This window comes from Rhinolophus sinicus, chromosome 14 (assembly GCF_057876585.1).
Source record: "Rhinolophus sinicus isolate RSI-liver-muscle chromosome 14, RSI-T2T, whole genome shotgun sequence".
Lineage (NCBI taxonomy): Eukaryota > Metazoa > Chordata > Mammalia > Chiroptera > Rhinolophidae > Rhinolophus > Rhinolophus sinicus.
Genome location: NC_142514.1, coordinates 57,480,354 through 57,502,034, shown reverse-complemented (window position 1 = coordinate 57,502,034; position 21,681 = coordinate 57,480,354). Strand labels below are relative to the sequence as shown.

General features: G+C 34.1%; 1 protein-coding gene across 2 annotated transcripts in view; it reads left to right on the top strand.

The window, feature by feature from the left end:
• USP33 (ubiquitin specific peptidase 33) overlaps positions 1-16,123 on the top strand; it is a 46,258-nt gene extending 30,135 nt beyond the window's left edge. The window contains exons 12-24 of one of the 2 annotated variants that reach the window (XM_019743351.3): positions 772-887; positions 2,304-2,476; positions 2,601-2,671; positions 3,334-3,367; positions 5,599-5,644; positions 6,084-6,264; positions 6,697-6,823; positions 7,851-8,020; positions 9,179-9,260; positions 10,021-10,129; positions 13,369-13,471; positions 14,505-14,573; positions 14,960-16,123. In XM_019743351.3, coding sequence (XP_019598910.1) covers positions 772-887; positions 2,304-2,476; positions 2,601-2,671; positions 3,334-3,367; positions 5,599-5,644; positions 6,084-6,264; positions 6,697-6,823; positions 7,851-8,020; positions 9,179-9,260; positions 10,021-10,129; positions 13,369-13,471; positions 14,505-14,573; positions 14,960-15,117 — 1,439 coding nt within the window. In that variant the 3' untranslated portion in view covers positions 15,118-16,123. Of the gene's footprint in view, positions 1-771; positions 888-2,303; positions 2,477-2,576; positions 2,672-3,333; positions 3,368-5,598; positions 5,645-6,083; positions 6,265-6,696; positions 6,824-7,850; positions 8,021-9,178; positions 9,261-10,020; positions 10,130-13,368; positions 13,472-14,504; positions 14,574-14,959 lie in introns of both variants that reach the window. The other variant, XM_019743350.3, reaches the window with a different exon arrangement.
• Positions 16,124-21,681: the final 5,558 nt, after the last annotated feature.

Sequence of the window (21,681 nt, the reverse complement as noted above, 5' to 3'; positions counted from 1 at the left end):
CTACTGTTTATTCATTCACTCATTGAAGGACATTTGAATTATTTCAGTTTTTGGCAATTATGAATAATGCTGCTAGATATTTGTGTACAGGTTTCTCTATGAACATGTTTTCACTTGTGTAGAATAAAGACCTAGGGGGTTATTGAGTTTTATGTTAGTTTTATGCTTAATGTTGTATGATACTGTTTTCTAGAATGGCTGTATCATTTTGCATTCCTACCAGCTATGTATGACAGTCCCAGTATTATAAAATGTAAAACTATTAAACTCTTAGAAAACTTAGGAGAAAGTCTTTATGACCTTGTGTTAGACAATAAAAAATTTTAAAGACATCAAAGCCATGAGCCATAAAACATGAGCCATAAAAGAAAAAAAATTAAAACTTTATTGGCAAATGACAGTGTTAAGAGAATGAAAAGATAAGATGGGTAGAAAATATTTGCAAATCACATAGTTGACTTGTATCTAGAACAATAAAGAATTCTAAAAACTTAATTATAGAATCATTTCTTCAAATATAACCTTACTTGGAATAAAAAACAAACAGGTAAAAGCAAAACTGTTCTGAATGAAGTCAAGATAGGGAGACTGAACCGCTCCTATTTCATTTTGGTTTCTCTTTGTTTTTTATTTTTAAGCAATACTCTTGAATGGTATTTTGACAAAGTTCTCCAGCATAGTAAATTTAACTGGTGAAGGTTCCAGAGAAAAATGCTAAAGGAACTACTTTGATTTTCAAAAACATTTTCTAATCTTGTTTCTCAATCCTAGCTCAATCTGCATCATCCCCAAAGAGAAAAAAACAGCATAAGAAATACCGAAGTGTTATTTCAGACATATTTGATGGAACAATCATTAGTTCAGTGCAGTGTCTGACTTGTGACAGGGTGAGTATGAAAGAATGCTCTTTTTTAAAAAAGCTGACAAAATGTTATGAAAAGTTTAACTCCTCCTTGCTACTGATGATTATACATGTGTATCTTGTGTTTAAATCAGTATAAATTGATTCTAGGAGTAGAATTTGTTTTTTGGAAGTAATAGCAACATATTAAAGGATGAGGTCTTATCATTGGGCAGGCATGCATTAGCAGGAAGAACTAACTCAGTTCTTCATCTCTGGTCACATCCAAAGGTTATATGTTGCTCAGTAACAAGAATTGGTAATAAATGCACATTCTCCTAAAGCTGATGAGATTAGTATGCTGGGAAACTGTTGGAATTCATAGGCACTAGGCTGTGAATGTACCTTCTACATTTGGTTGTATTTCTTGTAAATATTTTCCTACTGTAAGATTGGAGCTCAGCTAATAAAGGCAGTGTCAGATTCATACACAAGAGCATACATTAAAATTATCATGAGTTCAAAAAAAAAAAAAAATTATAAAAAAAAAAAAAATTATCATGAGTTCTTTAATAAATAATACCTTTAAATCTCTGAGTTTCTTTGAGCTTTTCTTAAGAGCGGTTTTCCTTCAGTGCAGTAATGAATATAATTAATGAATATAAAATGACATCTCTCATAACCCGAAAGTAAGTTTTCAATTATTGTGTTAAAATGTTAAGTCAAATCTAAGGTCTTTCTACAGGGTCTTTTTATTTTTTATTTTTATTTTTTATTTTATTAAATTTATTGGGGTGATAATTGTTAGTAAAATTACATAGATTTCAGGTGTACAATTCTGTATTACATCATCTATAAATCCCATTGTGTGTTCATCACCCAGAGTCAGTTCTCCTTCCATCACCATATATTTGATCCCCCTTACCCTCATCTCCCACCCCCCACCCCCCACCCCCCTTACCCTCTGGCAACCACTAAACTATTGTCTGTGTCTATGAGTTTCTCTACAGGGTCATTTTAATGTATGCTACTTAGGTACCAGATATTTAAATGGAATTATCCTGAAATATTTTCAACTATTTAAAAATTATATGCTACATTTTAGAGCTTTAAAAAAAAAATTAAAAACTATAGTGAGAGATCATTTCCAAAAATAAATGCAGTAGTGCTTGAGAGATTGGCCCTCAAGCTGCAGTGTCTGGATGTGGGGTATGCCTTTGTGCCACAGCGTCCTCGATTAACAAAATAGTCTATGAGTAGTTATTCATGAGGTTTATGTGAAGATTAAATTTAGAACATCACCTGGTACGGAGCAAGTGTTTTTGCTATTTATATCACTATAAAGCAGTTTGATTTTTTTTTGTTGTGTTTTGCTTGCTTTGATCTTTGACGTCTAAAACCTATCCTCATACATGTCGTGCTGGATTTTTTTCATCCCATTCTTAAAACAAAACAATTTTAGGTGTCAGTGACCCTCGAGACCTTTCAAGATCTGTCTTTGCCAATTCCTGGCAAGGAAGACCTTGCTAAGCTGCATTCATCAAGTCATCCAACTTCCATAGTCAAAGCAGGATCATGTGGCGAAGCATATGCTCCACAAGGGTGGATAGCTTTTTTCATGGAATATGTGAAAAGGTATGTATGATTATTTTTTTATTAATTGATTGTTAAAACTGCTGTTTCTGCTCTACTGGCAGAACACTTCCTTTTTTTTTTTCTGTCAATAATGTTTCAGGTTTGTTGTCTCATGTGTCCCTAGCTGGTTTTGGGGTCCAATAGTAACCTTGCAAGATTGTCTAGCTGCCTTCTTCGCAAGAGATGAACTAAAAGGTAAGAAATATGAAACAGTTTTCATCTATGGCTGAATATTTGGGGGTGATCTAAAATAAGAGTAGGACAAAATATAAAATTTATTCATAAAAGCTTTTTATTTTAAGGCAGCTTAAATATGACTTGCCCATATTGCCACAGTGCCAGTATCTGCCATGGCAATATAAATATAAATATCACAATTCACACCCTGAAATAATTTATATACATTCCTGTAGTATAAGGCAATATGGTATAACATGTGAGGTATCTTAAAACTGCTCTGGAATTCAAAGAAAGGAAAATTCAACCAATATGAAAGACATATCTGGACTAGTCTGTGACTTCCTCCATCATATTTGGGATCCTTCAATATTTTTGTATGTGCAACACCCTGCTTGGACATATAACAAGCAGCTAGTAAATTTTGTTGAGTGAATAAACGGAAAAGATGTTATTTGAGATAGGCTTTCAAAGCTGAAAAGAGAGGGAGGTGAAGAGTGCTTTAGGCAAGGTAAACATGAGTTGACTTCTAGCTGACTCCTGAGCAGAGACTGAAAAATGTGAGCCTTGTGTTACTTTGCTGCAAGGTCAGCATAAGGCAAACTCAGAGAATTGCAGAACCGAAAGAAAATGACTTGCTTTTAATTTCAGAGGAATGACCAGATCTGTTCTATTTTCAGGTGACAATATGTACAGTTGTGAAAAATGCAAAAAGTAAGTGTCATTGACAATGCTTTTAATTGCATGATTTGTATTTTAAATGGTATTTTTCTTGAATATTTGAATTGGGCATGTGAAGTTAAAATTCTTCTTTATTTAGAAAAATAAAAGCCAGTAAACTTTGTCCTAGTAAAAATAGAGGCTGGTTATTCTGTTTAAACAAATTTGAGATAAAAATTTGACAAATTTACTAGGCTTATCTAAGATGTGAAAATATATTTTGAGATATAAAATATGTATGTGATTTTGCATGAAACATTTCTAAATATAAAAGCTATACTAGGATATATAACATACATTTTCATTACATAGGCTAACTGTTGACATCATAAATGACACCTTATTCTCTTCCGGATTACTATGTTAACAGGTTAGATTCAGAAAGTGAAAGTAGATATAAAGGCACAGAGTTTCAAATATGTGTAATATTCAGAAAGGTTGTACCAACTTGTCTGTTACCTTCTGTATGATAGCAGAATAGAAAGACAAAGTATGATTTTGTTTCTTTATATCTACTACTAGTTGCCTTTTTCTGTTGTAATAAATTCAGGCTTTTAAGGCTTCTTGGTGGTAGGTTAGAAAAGTACTTGGTGAATTGAAGGCAAATATGTTTGAGATAGAGTGAACTGGAAAAAATTTTTTGAATCTCTGTAATAGAAAAATAATGACCTCTTAATAAGATCTAGAATCTTTATAAAACATATTTCTGTCTGTTGGCAGTAACCCCAGGGAAAGGTTGATCTGCAGCTTTTGGTTTTCTTCATGACAAAAAGTAATGGTATATTTGGTCAATAAGGATAAAAAGCTGCATTGTACTTTCTAAAAAAAAATACACCTAGAGAATTGAAATTGGAAAGTGTTATCAGTTTGTCCTTGAAACTGTAGCTGATAGCTCAATATGGTGCTGGCCTGAAGCGGGAAACCTGCCTTGAAAAGCACTGCTGAATAGGAAAAAGATCATACTAGTGAAGATGGAAAAGAACCTTTCATTTATTCCCAAATCCACACTAGAGATCTACCGAGTGTTTATTAATATTGATTATTAATAGTAATCAGCCTTTCTTTATCTCAAGTTATTTGTTTCCACATTGAAGAATAAAGGTTATATTTGCAGCAGTATGGAAGGATCTTGAGAGTATCATGCTAAGCTAAATAAGTCAGATAGTAAAGGACAAGAACCATGTGATTTGATTCATATGTGGAATATAAGACAGAAAGCAACAAATGAACAAACAAAACAAACGAACTCTAGGCACAAACAGTATGGTGGTTACTAGAGGAGAAGTAGGGTTTGGGGAGGATGAAGAGGGTAAAGGGGTTCAAATGTGCAGTGATGGGAAGAGACTAGACTTTGGGTGGTGAGCACACAGTACAATATACCGGTGATGAATTATAGAATTGTACACTTGAAACTTACATAATTATTAAATAATGTTACCCCAATAAATTTAATTTATAAAAAAAAGAACAAAAGTTATAATACTGACTTGACCAAACAATTCTATGAAATTGGGATTTTATTTTACCCAGTTTTACTTGATATTTGGATGTTAATAGAGGCATAGCCAGGCCATAGATAGTAGGACTTCTGTTTAAAAAAATTAATTTTCTTTTTTTTTCCAGTTATAGTTGACATTCAATATTATATTAGTTTCATAGCATAGCATAGGTGTATAGCATAGTGGTTAGACATTTATATAACTTATAAAGTGATCACCCCAATAAATCTAGTACCCATGTGACACTGTGCATAGTTATTACAATATTATTGACTATATTTCCTATGCTGTACTTTTCACATTCCCGTGACTATTTTGTAACTGCCAATTTGTACTTCTTAATTCCTTTACCTTTTTCACCCAGCCCCTTGACTCCCCTCCCATCTGGCAACTGTCAGTTTGTTCCCTGTATCCGTGAGTTTGTTTCTTTTGATTATTTATTAAAAATTTAATTTTATCAAAGAATTATACAACTCCCTAAATTTTTATTACTGATATCTTAGTTTAAATAATTTTTTACAATAAGGGACTCCAATGTTTTATTAGTATGTATTTTTAAGTGGGTAGTGTGTAATTCAGTAGTGAGCATTTTTAGTCTAATAACCTTTTGTCTCTGCATTTTCTGTAAGATTTTGCTGAATATTTGAAAATACTAAAACTTTTGTTGATTCATATGGGAAACAAGCTGATTTAAATTGTTTTTCTCTCCCCCCCCCCCCCCATTAGGTTGAGGAATGGAGTCAAGTTTTGTAAAGTACAAAAGTTTCCTGAGGTATGAGCTTTATTATAGTTCAATTTATTTTACCTGGTAGGAGCATGAAGCATTAGTAGTAAATTCTGTGCATGGTTGAAGAATGGGTTGGTTCTATTGACCAGTTTCTATATATATATCCTATTAGGATTATCCATTTTAAAAATACTGAGTTACATACCAAGTAAGTGCCCTTACCAGTGAAACTATGTTGAACACAGCTTAATCAGACATTGTAGGATCTTGCAGGTTTAAAGTGTAAAATTAGAAAAGACAGTAGCTGTAAACTTAGTAAATACCATGTTTCACCATTTCCACATTTTAACCTCTCTGGAATCAGGCTATCATAATTGCAGAATGATATTTCACTGACATTTAATTCAATATGTATATTTAATAGACTCCTTTATCTAGCATATAAAGTAATAAAATCTTAAATAATCTTGCCTTTCTCTTTTAGATTTTATGCATCCATCTTAAAAGATTCAGACATGAACTGATGTTTTCCACCAAAATCAGTACCCATGTTTCATTTCCGCTGGAAGGCCTAGATCTTCAGCCATTTCTTGCTAAAGACAGTCCAGCTCAAATTGTTACCTATGATCTTCTATCAGTCATTTGTCATCATGGAACTGCAAGTAGTAAGTATGCAGGTTTGACATATATTCTTAGCTTTAAAAAAGTAACCATCTGAATTGATCTTTTAAGTAAGACCTGATTGAACAAAAGAAAAAATTGTAAAAACAGATTTTTTACTTTATTTTATTTTGGTTATTTAAAACATGTCAGGAAATTTTAGGAAATTGAATAATTTTACTCTGAAGTTTGAAATACTGGAAATTTTATTTTGTGTAAAGTTAAACAATAAGGGCTTGAATATTATTTTTATACTGGGTTTTTTAAAGATTACATTCTGTCCTTATTTTCATTTCCTCAAATGGTGGCAGTGGGGAAAAATACTAGCATAGTTCTTGCTGTATCTCAATCTCTGCTAAGAACTGGAGGTACAAAAGTAGTTTATCGTCCATTCTTGTGTTACTGAAATGATTTAAAATTTTTCCTCTTAAATTCAGGTGGACACTATATTGCCTACTGTCGAAACAATTTAAATCATCTCTGGTATGAATTTGATGATCAGAGTGTCACTGAAGTTTCAGAATCTACTGTACAAAATGCAGAAGCTTATGTTCTTTTCTACAGGTAAGGAAGGAACTCACAGATCGGCTATTCTAATAAATACGAAAGAATGTCTCACTTCAGGGTTATTAGTGACTTCTGAGACTTTCAAAATGGATTGCTGAGTAAAGATTAGGAATTGTTTAACTCTTATTTTATTATGTGAGTAAAATAAAGTGAAAGGTTTCATGCAGAATGATCCTTTAAGAATATGTTAAATTTAGTTTAAGGGCAAAGGAATGTGTAGTTGATTCTTGAACAACATGGGTTTGAACTGGGTTCACTTATACATGGATTGTTTTCAGTAAGTACCTGTACTGTTTTTGATCTGTGCTTGGGAGTCTGCAGATGTGGATGGCTGACTGTATACATTGATTCACACCATTTTAAATAGGGAAGTTGATATCTACAAAATCCGCAGATTTTGATATCCGTAGGGGGGCTGGAATCAATCCCTCTGTGGATACCAAGGGACAACTAAGTTTTGGGGCAGTCAAAATTTATATGCAGATTTCCGAATTCGCAGGGGAGAGGGATTTCAGGTGCCTTAATCCCCTGCATTTTTCAAGGGTCAACTGTATTTTGTTCAAGGGTCAACCGTATTTTGTTTTAGAAAGATTGGTTTTAATAAAAAAAAATAAGCAGCGGTGGTAGGAATTAAATACCAAATTTTCTCCTAAAATACCTAATAAACGAGGTATAACTATAAAAGTAAATCTTATACTAAAAAATACCAATCTTATAAAATATTAAGTACTAGCTACTGAAACAGAAAACAGATTAACTATTTAGATTGATTTTATTAGCAAACATTTAAATACCTACTGTGTTCATTTGGATACCAGTAGTTAAGGTACATTATCATTCATAGGTATGTATAATGTAGTTGGGGGTGTTACAAAATATATTTCTCTTGAATAATTCCCAATATCTAATAAGAGTCACAGTATTAATGTGTATGCCAAGTCAAATAAGGAAGAGAAAAAAATCTGCTTACTAGTCTAATGGAGTAAAATGCATATTGAATTTAATGAATCATGGTTCTTAATAGGAAGAGCAGCGAAGAGGCACAAAAAGAGAGGCGAAGGATATCAAATTTGTTGAACATAATGGAACCAAGTCTCCTTCAGTTTTATATTTCTCGACAGTGGCTAAATAAATTTAAGACCTTTGCAGAACCTGGCCCTATTTCAAATAATGATTTTCTCTGTATTCATGGAGGTAAGAAATTCTGTAATGGAAAGTAGTAGTAGGGGATTGCTATTAAATAATTTACAAATAGAGCCAAGAATTTTTCTCTTCCATTTATTTCCAATTTCCCCATCTGCAGTCCAACTTAAATGTGTTTAATTCACTGTGGTTTCAGAAATTGGCTTTTTCTTCCAATTGTAGGCCATCTGTAGCCTCTTCATAGAACAGATATTTATGGAGTATCTGTTCCAAAGCCTGTGCTAGAGCCTGAAAATAACAAAGACACTATTTCTGTTCTCAAAGCTCTAATTTCATAGCAGAGACAGATACATAAACAACCAATTATGGTACAGCGAACACTTATGTTACACATCACTTTTCTCAGCTGAGAGGCAGGCACTCAGCTACCAACTGTTTCTGTGGCTCCTGTCACTTTCGTCTAAGTGAGTAGCTGGCTTTTTTCCTAAAACGTACTTGGAATTTAACAAAAAAAGCCTCCTATAGTTAGTTATGTGCTAACATAACTTACGCCTTTGTCACTGGCTATATTAGTGTTTGTTCCCGTGATAAATAACATCTTAGTGTGACACCCTGATTACATTTCATGGTTGACGATTTGATATTCTCATTAAGTAATTTGCTTTTTCAGTGAAACTGAAAAAGATAGTGGGAATATTTTACCTTAGGTTACATTAGAAACCTAAGCCTTGCAAAATATTCCTGTATGTGAATTTTTCTCTTATTTCCTGACTGAAGTAAGGCTCCTCCTGTTGTGAATCTCCCACATAAACCTTTTATGCCACTTATCTATGCCTGCTTTTTAGTATTTATATATATATAAGTCCATCACTTCTTTTGCTACCACATAAGCTCCATGAATGAAAGGTTTTTCTTACTTATATTAGATTTCCCCCAATACACAGTCAAGGCTTAATAAAGAGGTACATAAGTTAAATACTTGAAGACCTTGGTTTACTGATTTTTCATTATTTCAAGTAATATATTCATCTTTTGGACCATAATCACCAAAAAATGATTATACCTACTTTTTAACCTTTTTGGGAGGGGTTTCAAGAATAACTATTGAAAAATGCCAGTGATTAATCAGTTAAAAAAATGAATTTTTTAACCTTTGAGAGTAATGTAAAGGAATTTAAGAATGAAACAGACCCATCTAAATTTTTTTAGGTGTTCCTCCACGAAAAGCTAGTTATATTGAAGACCTGGTTTTGATGCTGCCTCAGAACATTTGGGATAACCTATATAGCAGGTCTGTTTTTTAAATCAGACAATATAGTATTGTGAAAATTAGTTTATGAAACTTTTTAGAAGGGGATTGGATTATTTCATATATGCTTCTTGTGCTACATGTTGGTCATATAGATTAACCCTCTTTTCCTTCATTTATTCACTCTGAGTATGAGTCAGAAGGCTTTGTAGCAAGTGTGTCCCTAGTCTAGATAATTAATTCTAACTCTTAGGTTCTGATATCTGTATCTGGAAAAGTATGCTGTGATATTTAACTCTTGAATTTTAGAGTTTTAAATTTTATATTAAAGCATTTCACCCGTAATGTCATTATATTTTCCTTAGTGAAATATTGGAAATCATTTATTCCATAAATTCTTAATTGAGTGAGCAGGGGAAGCCTCCTTCTGAGTGCAACTTGATTAAGAGTATGACTGTATACTAAGATTTATATGTTGTATGCTAATTTTTGAAAGCCATTTCTTTTACTTTGTGTTGTTGCCTCAAACATATTTTGTAATAGAAGTAACTATAAAGGAAAGTTGAAATATATGTAAAGCAGGTTAGTTAATAAACTGACAAAGTCATTGACCCTGATAAACATAAAATCAAGTCCTTACGATTTTTTGATTTTTACATTAGTTTAAATATGACTGAGAATTTTTCTGTGAGGATTTATTATTTATTAGGGATTTAGCCATTAACAAAGTTGTGGAGAGAAATTTTCTAGAGCATCAGCTTTCTTCAGGATTTTTATAATTATTAAATTCTTTATGCTTTAGGTATGGAGGAGGACCAGCTGTCAACCATCTGTACATTTGTCACACTTGCCAAATTGAGGCAGAGAAAATTGAAAAAAGAAGAAAAACTGAATTGGAAATTTTTATTCGGGTAAAAAAAAGTGACGCTTTTCAAATTATTAATATGATCTAGGGAAAAGAACTGACAATTAGCAGAATTATATTAATGAAATGATTGCGTGAAAGAGTTGTAGTAGAGTTTAAATGTTGTGAGTATATAATAGTGAGAGACCCCAGGCAGGTCACGACAATTGTCGTGAGTTCTCCTTTTGTTTTCGTTTTCATGGATTAGTACTAAATTTTGTTTTATGGATTGGCACTGGCAAGAAATCTCCTTGTTGAAATGGTAAACTATAGATTTCCTTAAGTTAGTGTTTTTGTGAAAGCATTTACCCAGGCTACATTCTCTACTTACATCCCTTTGAGAAATACAGTGGTACCTCGGTTTTCGAACCTCTCCATTGATGAACATTTTGGTTTATGAATGCCGTAAACCCGGAAGTAAATGCTTCGGTTTCCGAACACGACTCAGAAGTCGAACATGTCAGATGGCTTCCGCTGAGTGCAAGATTCTGAGGCCTAGCTGTCAGCTGTTTTCAAACGTTTCAGAACTTGTGGATTACGTTCGAAAACCAAGGTACCACTGCATATTGTTTTGCAGGACTCTGTACTTACAAATATACCTAGTTTCCACAAAGTAAGTTTATTATGAAGTATTCCTTGATTTCAAGCAACAGAAAGTCTGGTCACAGAATCAGTAGGAAGAGCTGAGCAACCAGGTTTTATGGACAAGGACTAGTACAGCTCCATTTATCTAAGTAGCAGAAGTAGGTCTCTTCAAAGTGCTGCTGTCAGTAACACAACTCCAACTATTTATTTATGATCCAAATTCATCTTCCATCACACCCTCTTTTTTTTTTTTAAAGCAAAGCTGTGTGTTGGTATAAAGAAATAACACTAGGGTGCAAAAATCGGTGGACTAGAACTTAAGTGGAGTTTCTGAAAAATTGAAAAATCAGATTGGATCAAATTGAAGAAGTAAACCAAAGGTCAAAGGAAATGACCACACAGGCTTCAAGCTTTGAAGTGGCAGATACCAACAGTGACCTCAGTATTCTGCCCCCTGCACTATATAAGGCAGTAAGCATAAAGGGGTTTGCTTGGCTAGAGCAGTGACTGTGGACACTTGTGCCAGTTAAAGAAGGCATTATATTAGATAGCTTGTAATATCTAGAAAGAATTGTGATTTCCTAAATTATGCCATGAAATAAATATTGATCCTTAAGGAGATTCATAAGGGTGTTTTATCCTGAAAACAAAACAAAGCTCAATAGATGGGTTGATTGAATGGCAGAATAAATACTCCTGGAGAGCAAATTAGTGTACTGGAAGATCTAGAAAAGGGTTTCTCCTAAAATCAAGTGCAAGGATAAATAGATGGAAAACAAAGAAAAGTTTTAACATGTTGGACAGATATAAAAGCCAGTGTTTCTCTATTAGGTTGGTGCAAAAGTAATTGCAAAAACCTCAATTACTTTTGCACCAACCTAATAATAAGTATTTTAGAAGAGAATAGAGGGGGCAAACTACTTTTAGAGCAACAATTTAGAGAAATTTCCCAAAACTAGAGAAAAACAGATACTTTCCAATTAATGGGGTGATTACACTTAGATAAAATTTAAAAAGCCCCCACCAAGACACATAAGGAAGAAATATTATAATGCCAAAAATAAAGTCCTAAAAGTGTCTAAACCTGGTAATGCTATGAATTATTCATTTAGTAGAATCAATGTGACATTAAATTTCAGAAACCTCAGTTCTCTAGAGCTAAGTTGTACATCACGGAAGGTCCTAACTTGAATGCTATACCTGAGACAAACAGCTTTGATTTCTTTGTTAACCATCAGAGACAGCCACATTTTTCATTGCCTTTTGTGTCCTATAGAAGCAGCTATCTTGTATGTCAGAAAGACTCTGGCCCTCAAAGAACTTACATTTAATAAATAATACATTATATATTAAAAGGTGATGAGTTCTATGGAAATAGAAAATATCAAAATTATAAGAGAGATCAGGAGTACAGTGATGAAGGGAGGAGTGAGGTGCAATTTTAAATAGAGTGATAAAGATAGGCCTCTTTGAGAAGGTGACATTTAAGCAAAGACTTGAAGGAGTTGAGGGAGATGTTTAGGTATCTGCAAAAAGAAGAGATAGCCATGCAAAGCTTTGAGAGGCAGGAAGGTGTCTGCTTGGTTCTGGGAATAACAAAGGTCCATGTGACCATAAGTGAATAAATGAGGACAAAAGTTTTAGAAGATAAAGTCAATCATGGGACCAGATAATGAAGGTGCTTCTGGGCTATAAGGATCTTTGGGTACAATGGCAGGGTTTTGATTAGATTTGATTATAGGAGAGACATGATCTGAACATGCCTTTGTCAAGCGATAATATATAGTATGGGCATTTAGTTACCCATCATGAAATATTTTTAGGAATTTCACACTATTACAATTCGATAAATTTCATACCCTTCATTTTCCTCAAGCTCTGTGGCCTCCACTTCTTTTTCTATACCAGTTTTTCTATGAATTGGGTTTCTTTAGTTGAAATTAGTGGGAGCCAGAATGGCTAACATAAGCGAAAAAGAAATTTATTAAAAAGAAAAATCGAGTAGCCAGACCTCCAGAAGTTCAGGAACCAAGGTATTCCTAGTATATAGCTAACAAAATTGACATTGGAATGACTCCATTCTAACTATTAGGTCACTCCTCTGAAGATTTCCATTTCTGGTAGAGTTTTGCCTTGTTTGAGTAACATACACATTCCTTAGGCCTTAAGACTAAAGAAGGGAGTGGAACATCTTCAGGGACTGTCACCTCAGGATAGTGATACACCATCCTATACATATATGTATATTGTCTGTGAAATGATATGCACAAGATTATTCATTGCAGCATTCTGTTTGTAATAGCAACATGTCCACAAGTATCTTAAGTGAACACAAGATGTAGACAGTGGATATAGTATGTTTGAATAACATTTACCCATAAGATTTTTAATAAATATATGGAGTATTGTTTTGAAGACTTTAGCTTTACTATCTTCACTTATCCAATCTTTATGTCCCTTTTGTGTGTACATGCTAAATTTTAAGACAAACCTAGGATTATTAATAGGTATGACCATATATGCTAATACTAAGATAACTTAGCATCAACGTATAGCACATTCTTTGTGTAGAGAAATTGGCTTTATCAGATATTGAAGTTGAATGATTGTATTGTTCTGCTGCAAAGCAAGTGCTAGATGACTGATTTTTGCCCCCCATAGCTCAACAGAGCATTCCAAGAGGAGGACTCTCCAGCAACTTTTTATTGCATCAGTATGCAGTGGTTTAGAGAATGGGAAAGTTTTGTGAAGGGTAAAGATGGAGGTAAGTGGTTAACTGAAAAATGAAATTCTATGCAGATTTTCTTGAGAATCATTTTTGAATATCTGTGTGTACTTGGGATTACACCAGTGAACAAGAGACAAAAAGATTCCTGCTGACAGGCATCTTACATTCTAATTTGTATTCTGCTTGTGGAAACTTTTAATATTTTAAAACCTATTTCATAAATTACAACATATTTATAGCAGGAATAAAGGAACAAAATTAATCTGCAGCCTTAATATTGAAGAGTTTAAAAAAACCCACTTAACAATAAATAATATTGGTTAAATTATGGTTTACCTATTACAATGGGATACTGTATGGACTTTACAAATAATTTTTGTGACAGCCTTTAGTAATTTAAAAATAAGATATTCTTGATATACAAAAAAGATTGCAATATAGTATGCATAGTTTGAACCTTTTGTGTTAAAAAAAAAATAGGCAGCATATGCAAAGGCAAAAAGACCACAAAGACACTAAAACAGTTCACCTGTCTTTTTGTAGCAGGATTACAGTATTTTTTTCTTCTTTGTACCTTTTTTTGTAACTTTTGATAATGAACATGCACTGTACTTTTGTATGCAGGGGAAAACAAATAAGGGTTTTTTCCCCTTAAAAAAAGATGCATTTTAATATTTCATTTTATAATGCTTTTAATTTGTAGTTTAATGACAAAAACAAATCGAAAATTGCATGATTTCTTTTTAAATTACAAAGAAATTGTTCTTTCATAGTATTAAAAGTGCATTTTAACCTGTAATCCTCAAATGAATACTTATATCATTTCTGTTAGATTTTAGATGGTAGTGAGAGCCTTTTTTGCTTTCTTTCCTGATTCTATTTTGGGGAATCTAAGAACCAAGAAGGAAGAAGCTCAGAGGACAGTTAAGAATTGACTATAACAATCTAAAAAATAAAACTTATTATATAGTACATCCTTTAGTTATTTCAGGCACAGAAACATGCAATTCTCTGGTGTGTTTATTTGAAAAGTATGCATTTTGATCACTGGTTTTTCCTTTTAACTTAGATCCTCCCGGTCCTATTGATAACACTAAAATCGCAGTCACTAAATGTGGCAATGTGATGCTTAGGCAAGGTAAGTCTGGCTAACACTTAAGCCTTTACTTGTTAGTAATTTGTCACTGTTAGCAATATACCATTATTAGCCATCTGTGCCACTTTTTACCCAGCTCAGTGATGTAATTCTTACATGAAGTAGGACAAATAGTGGAAAAGCTGCCAGTGTTTACTTTTTGAGTGAGGGTTTTGAGATTGTTGATAGGAGCTAGGAAAAAGGATCCCTAACTTCTTAAGACCATAAAATTGCAGCTCATAACATTATGGGTTGGTAGTTTGAAAATTCATGTTTCAAAAGTTCTCAATTATCCCTAGACGATTCATGCTGGGGGCTACATTATGGAAGCTTTCACAATATGAATTTGTACATTGGTAAATATTCTTTCTATATATACTTAATTTTAGGAGCAGATTCTGGTCAAATTTCTGAAGAAACATGGAATTTTCTACAGTCTATATATGGTGGAGGGCCTGAAGTTATCCTGCGACCTCCAGTTGTTCATGTTGACTCAGATATACTACAAGCAGAAGAAAAAATTGAAGTAGAGACTCGGTCTTTGTAATTTTGAGAATATAGTGTTGTAATGAGAAATTTCACTTCCCCTCTCATATACACATGTAGAAACATTCCTAAAAGCATGTTTATTTTCTCGATTTTTAATATTTTATTCCTTCTTACTGGGCATTATGGAAAACTGTTAAAAATGTATAATATACTACAGGATGGTATATTTAATGCTTTAACTTACCATAGTTTTTCAGTGTAATAATTTTGAAAGAGCGATAATTGTGATCATTTGGTAATCAGTAGGTTATCTTTGATCTTTATACTACATGCAAATCCATAGTATCCTTTGTAGTTTTGTAAATACTTTTGTTCTGAAAACTTTTTCATTACCCAAAACCATCATAACTCTGACCAATCTTTTCAGTTCTCCAAAAACCTTATTTAATTGTATAGTTTTGACATGGCTTCATATAATAAAGAGCCTATTTTAAATCTAGAGTTGTAGTCAGAAAAATGGTAATTTCGTAAAGCTCAGGAAACGTTAGGGTGTCACTTCTTTTGCACTGCAGCATATAAACTAGCATATTAATATTTATAAAATGTCTTTTGAATGTATCAAGGATGTATTTAGTTTGAGTGAAATTTGTGTCAGCAAATATCAGTAACTTATTGCCTCTTATACTGTAAAATATTAAACTTCAATTCCTATAACCCTGGATAGTATGCATTAATGTTAGTAAAAAACTTAGTTTTAGGGCACTTTTTATTTTGAGAGCATGAAATATGGAATGTGTCACTGAGATTGTTGATAAAGCTGAAGCCACTTGCAAAATGATTTTTTTAATGAAATGCAAAAGTCTTTGATTAATATAGTATGCACTGCTATTTGCTTGATTATGTGATGTCAAAATTTTAACTATATTTCAAGTACGGAACAAAACTAACTTACTTTGAGTATGTTGAATAGCATTCATGATGGCTTTGTTTTAATTGGGGGCAGCTGCCACCAGCTAAAATAGTGTTAAAATTAGTTCAATAAAAATGATTTTAAAATGTACAAATTGGATGTTGAATTTATTTGATAGATATTAATAGTGAATGGTATAAAATTTTTTAATCAGAAGTATGCAAAATAAGTTATTCAGTAGTAAAGTTTTGATGTTTAATGAAATGATGAGCCATTAAGTCTATTTGAATTTTCTCCCTCCCCTCCCTTCCCTTCCCCCCCAACCCTACCCCCTCTTCCCTTCCGTCCCCCCCAACTCTGAGTCAAGGCGTTGTTCTGTCTAGTTTTGGAGGACACAGCTCACTGGCCCATGTTGGTATTATGAGCATTGCTCTCTACCCAGCTGAGCCAGTCCCACGCCAGCCACTCACGACAGCTTACGGTGGCTGCTCATAGCAGCCCAGCTTCAGTAAGTCCCATGTCGGCCACTCACGACAGCTCACGGTGGCCACTCACAGCAGCTCAGCTCCATGTTGAGCTGTTGTTCTTAATCTAACTGTAGAGGGTGCAGCTCACTGGTCCATGTGGGAATCGAACTGGCGACCTCAGTGTTAGAAGCACAGTGCTCCAACCACTTGAGCCACTTGGCCGCTCCCACGTCTATTTGAATTTTTAAAAAATATATGTACTTTTTAGTTTTCTTCTTCATAATTATACTATAATCCTCTTTAAGGATTGAGTGGTATTACTTACCTGTTTCTAAATCATGAGTTTAGTGTAATGCCTGACATTTAGGAGATAATCAAAAAAGGTTTGTTTTTAAAGTGCTTGCCATTTATTGAATATTTGTGCTATTTCAGCCACTGTACTAAAGTGCTTAATTACATTTAGTCCTCAGTATACCCTATGGCTTAGGTAATGTGGCTCGGCCTAAGTTATACAGCAAATAAGTGGCAGTTATGGGACTCCAACTCAAATCAATGTAACTCCCCAGTATTCTTATTCACCATGGTATTATCTCCCAATGAATTCTTTTGAAACAGATTATGGTATTAGTCATATTCATTAATAGCATTTGTCATTGAGATATATGATAAAGAATAGTGCTAAGAGATTATATAATTTTTTTTTTACATTTTAATCATCAAAATAACAACAATATAGTAAGTAAAGTGGTAGCAGTCCCATAGACTCTCAGCTAGAGGTTGGAGTATGTGTGGATAAGTGTGGAATAAAAGATATGGTTTCTCTGAGGATGATTTTATTGAAAATGCTTAAGCTGAGAAATAGGAAAACTGCAGTCAAGGAATAGTGAGAGCCTACATATGTTAAGGGTACATCGATTTATAACATGAAGGTAATTAGTGTTTGGACTCGAATCAGTCTACTTATGCAGTTGACCCTTGAGCAACATGGGTTAGAACTGTGTGGGTCCACTTATATACTTTTTTTTCAATAGACACTGTAAATATATTTTACTTAAGATTTTCTTAATAACATTTTCTTTTCTCTAGCTTACTTAACTGTACTGTAAGAATATAGCATATAATACATATAACAAACAAAATATGTCAGTTCGTTAGGATAGCATACTACCACACCAGCTCTTTCAAAACTTGCTTGTCACCTGGCTGCAGTAGATAAACTTATTGCTCTTTTGCTAAAATTGAGGAAGTATAAGCATATTCTCTTGGTCATGGCAGAGGAGCAAATTCTTTTCAAGTCTGCATGTGTCGTATCTACTAATATTGCACTGGCCAAAGCAAGATGGTAGATTGATTGCATTAATGGCCTTAATTGTTCACATCTCGGTAGCCACACTTTTTGCCATGTGACTGTAGTTCCTCTCATTAAAAGTAGAATCCATCTTGCCTATCCCAGTTCTAAATATTTCAAATATTCCAATTCTAAATATTGCAAATATTCTAATTCTAAATATTTCAAATATTCCTAAATCTTTCCTTGCAGTGAATTAGAGTTTTAAGAGTTTCTTACTTGACTATACTTTTCACCTCTTCCAAGCCTAGAGAATTGCCTTCAGTCTAGATTGAGAAATGTTACAATAAACAAAGAGTTCCATAAAATTGTTGGATTTACTATAAGGATACTGTTGAGGACACTATTCATCATGTTACATGATCTTATGTTGAGAATTCATGGGAGAAATTTATCTTTGGTCTTACTACTAGGAATAGTCATGCCTCCTCTGAGTAACTGGTTTGTTACCCTATGGATACTGAGACTGTCATAAGTGATCTTGTTTTTTCCTTGTTACAACATCTGCCAAAAAGCTTTAAGCAAGTATTCAGGATCTTAGAACATGTATTTCTGTGCATTATTTTTCTTCCTATTTTTTTGCCTGAATTTTTTCATTTTAATTATTTAAAATTCTATTTTAACTATTAAACATTTTTTTGTAAGCCACACGTATTTTAGAAATAAGCAAGGTATAAATTTTTAAAATATGACAAATATATTGGCCTTTTCAGTGGTGTACATCTTTCCCACTAGACAGTAAGCAGCAAAAGGATTTGTCTTGTTCACCTCTAGTGCTTAACAATGTGTGGCTCAAAACAGTTATCTGATAAATTGGTCTAATAAATTAATGTTGATGACTTCCTCTTTCAAATTTTCTCCTCCCTGGTTTTTGGGGTACAATTCTAGTTTTTCTTTTACTGTTCTGGGCCCTTGTTTCTCCTCTAGTTGTCACTTTTATTTCCTTGCCTCCAAATTTTAGTTCCTTGGGGTTTTGTCTTTTCAGCTCTTTTTCACTCCTTGTGTTCTCCCTGGATAACCTGATCTAAACCGAGAGTTCCAGTTACTTACTACTTGTATGTTGAAGACTCACAAATCTGTACCTCCAGCTTAGACCTGGAGCCTACATCCCAGACATACACTCATCAATGACACCTCCGTCTCCTGGTTGCCCATGCCAGGAACCCTAGATTCTTTTACCCAAAAATTCAATCAGCTACCCAAATCTTGGAGATTCACCTCCAAATAACTGGACACATATTTAGAAACAAGGACATTCACCAAACCAATTATTTATAATAGCATGTAAGTGAAACAGCCCAAATACCCCCAAATAGAAAAATGGTTAAGTAAATTATATAACCATCTCTTGGGGTTTTAAAAGAATATTTAATAACATGGAAAATAGGAGAAATTAGGATACATATTTCACATCAGCTATGATATATATACCCATAGAAAAAGTGGTAACTTCTGGTAGTAGTATTAGTATTAGTAGGAAGTAAGTAGTATTAAGTTCCATCCTTGTAGGGAGGGGGCTTTGCATCAACTCTTTCTCTGTGGAATGTTTTCCCCAACCTTGCCGGACTAAGTCCTAAATATACAGTCATACTTCAAGTCTCATTCAGCCTGAATGCTATTTACTCAGGAACGCCTCCCTTTTCCCTTCTATCTAAAAACCTTAGACATGTACTTTTGGGCATATGGACATATTCTCATAATTAGTACTTTTCATTCATGTTACCTATCAGTTTGCATTTATGTACAGTATTTGTGCAATTATTCTTGAATGTCAGCCTCCCTCCCTCGACTACATGCTGTGTAAGAGTGGGGTCTATGCTTGCTTTGTTTACTACTGTATCTCTAGCACCTGGTACACCTCCTGGCATATTTATCAAAAGAATAAATGAATGAACTACATCAGTGATTTTGTAAGCAGGTTCTGAGGCAGTGCCTTATGTGCCATGGTAAGGGACTGAGGGAGACGTCAGTGGTTGCCCATTTCCTGGTCATCTTTTATTTGGGTTAAGTATTGGATTCTGGTATAAGATTGTGTTTATGGAAGGAATGCCAATGCTTCAGAAAATACTGTACAACCCCCTGAATTAGATGATCTTGAAGTCTCTTTCTTCTTCAATATTCTGTGATCCTAGATGAAAATAAGACAGGGTACTGGATTTATCAGGGTGATCGCTTTGTAAATTATATAAATGTCTAATCACTGTGTTGTACACCTGAAACTAATACTTAGTATGTCAAGTATAGTCGAAAAAAATTTTAAAATATTTTTAAAAAAGACCATATAGGGCTATTTCATAATTAGAGAGTGGTCTTTGTCAGTGAAGTTGGCGGTGGCTCCTTATGCCACGGGCAAGGAAGCTCTTTTCCCTCTCTTGGATAACAAGATCTGAGGGTCTCTTCTCCCCTTTTACTCAGCTACTGTGTTTCCCTGAAAATAAGACCTAGCCAGACCATCAGCTCTAATGCGTCTTTTGGAGCAAAACTTAATGTAAGACCCAGTCTTATTTTTACATAATTAATATACCAGGTCATATATTAATTTTTGCTCCAAAAGACGCATTAGAGCTGATGGTCTGGCTAGGTCTTATTTTCGGAGAAACACAGTAGGAGCTAACCCAACCTAGAGTTTTCTCTTTTTGGCTACCTTCTTTACCATCCATGAACTGAGCCTTTCCCCTCACCACTTTAGGGCTTGCTCCAAAGACCACAGGATCCAGCCACTTGGAGCTACAAGCACTTCACCTCTCATATTTCCAAACTCTCATTCATGAGAGCTGAGAATGGTCTTTTTTCTCTGCCTTATAAAATCATGCTGTAACTCAAATGCCAACCCTTGTAAAAAACCTTTCCCAAGCCCTCTTCTGTTCCCACAATACTTCATTTATCACTATATAGAACCTTCCACAGTTCAAACTTGGGCAAATTACGTAACCTCTTTATGCCTATTTTCTCATCAGAAAAATGTGAATAGTGTGACAGATTGGGTTCCCCAGGAAGCAGACTCTTACATGATTAGTATGCAGATTTATTAGGGAATGCTTTTGGGACCATCACTTGTGAGAAGGAAGGGAAGAAGAATCAGGCAGAGGGTGAAAACGAGCCATGATGCAGTCTTAATGATATACCTCAGCTGCCGCAGGTTGTTCTGGAGATGGAATGTTCCATCAGAACTGTCCCAAGGGCTGGGCCTTCCAACGATTCCTATTAGTAGTCCTGCGTTGATCAGTCATTGGATGTGGCCTCCTTGGAGGGGGTGTGACATTGGACAATGCCAGAAGGGGGTTAACAGCTGATGGCTGTCTGTGGGCAATACTCGTGGCTGATGGGGTAATAAGTCCTTCATTCCTGAAGGGGATCTGAAAAGTACATTTAGTATATTAGTGCCCACCACTAATAGTATCTACTGTATTTTGCTGTGTATAATGCGCACCCACGTTTTTGGCCCAAACTTTTTGGGGAAAAAAATCTTAATTTTTAATTCAAATTTTTATTTGTTTACATTTAAGTACTTGTTTTTTGTATTATAAAGGAATTTTAGCACTTATTTATTATTACACTTTTAATTCATAAGCATAAATAAAAGAAAAACATTTATATAGATACAGAATTAGTACTACCCATGTATAATGTGCATCCTTATTTTTCCCTCACAAATTTGGGCAAAAGGTGCGCATTATACATAGCAAAACACGGTATCTCAGGATAGTTGCAAGCCTAAAATAGGATAAAGCATAAAAAGTACATAGCATATTGCCTGGCACATAGGACTCAAGAAGTTGTTATGGTTATTATAAATAGAACTTGGCTCTATAAGCATATAGAACAAGGTAGAGGAATCTTGTTTTGCTTATTTTTGTGTCTCTAGTCCTAGTATAGGGCCTGGAACCAATCAGGTTC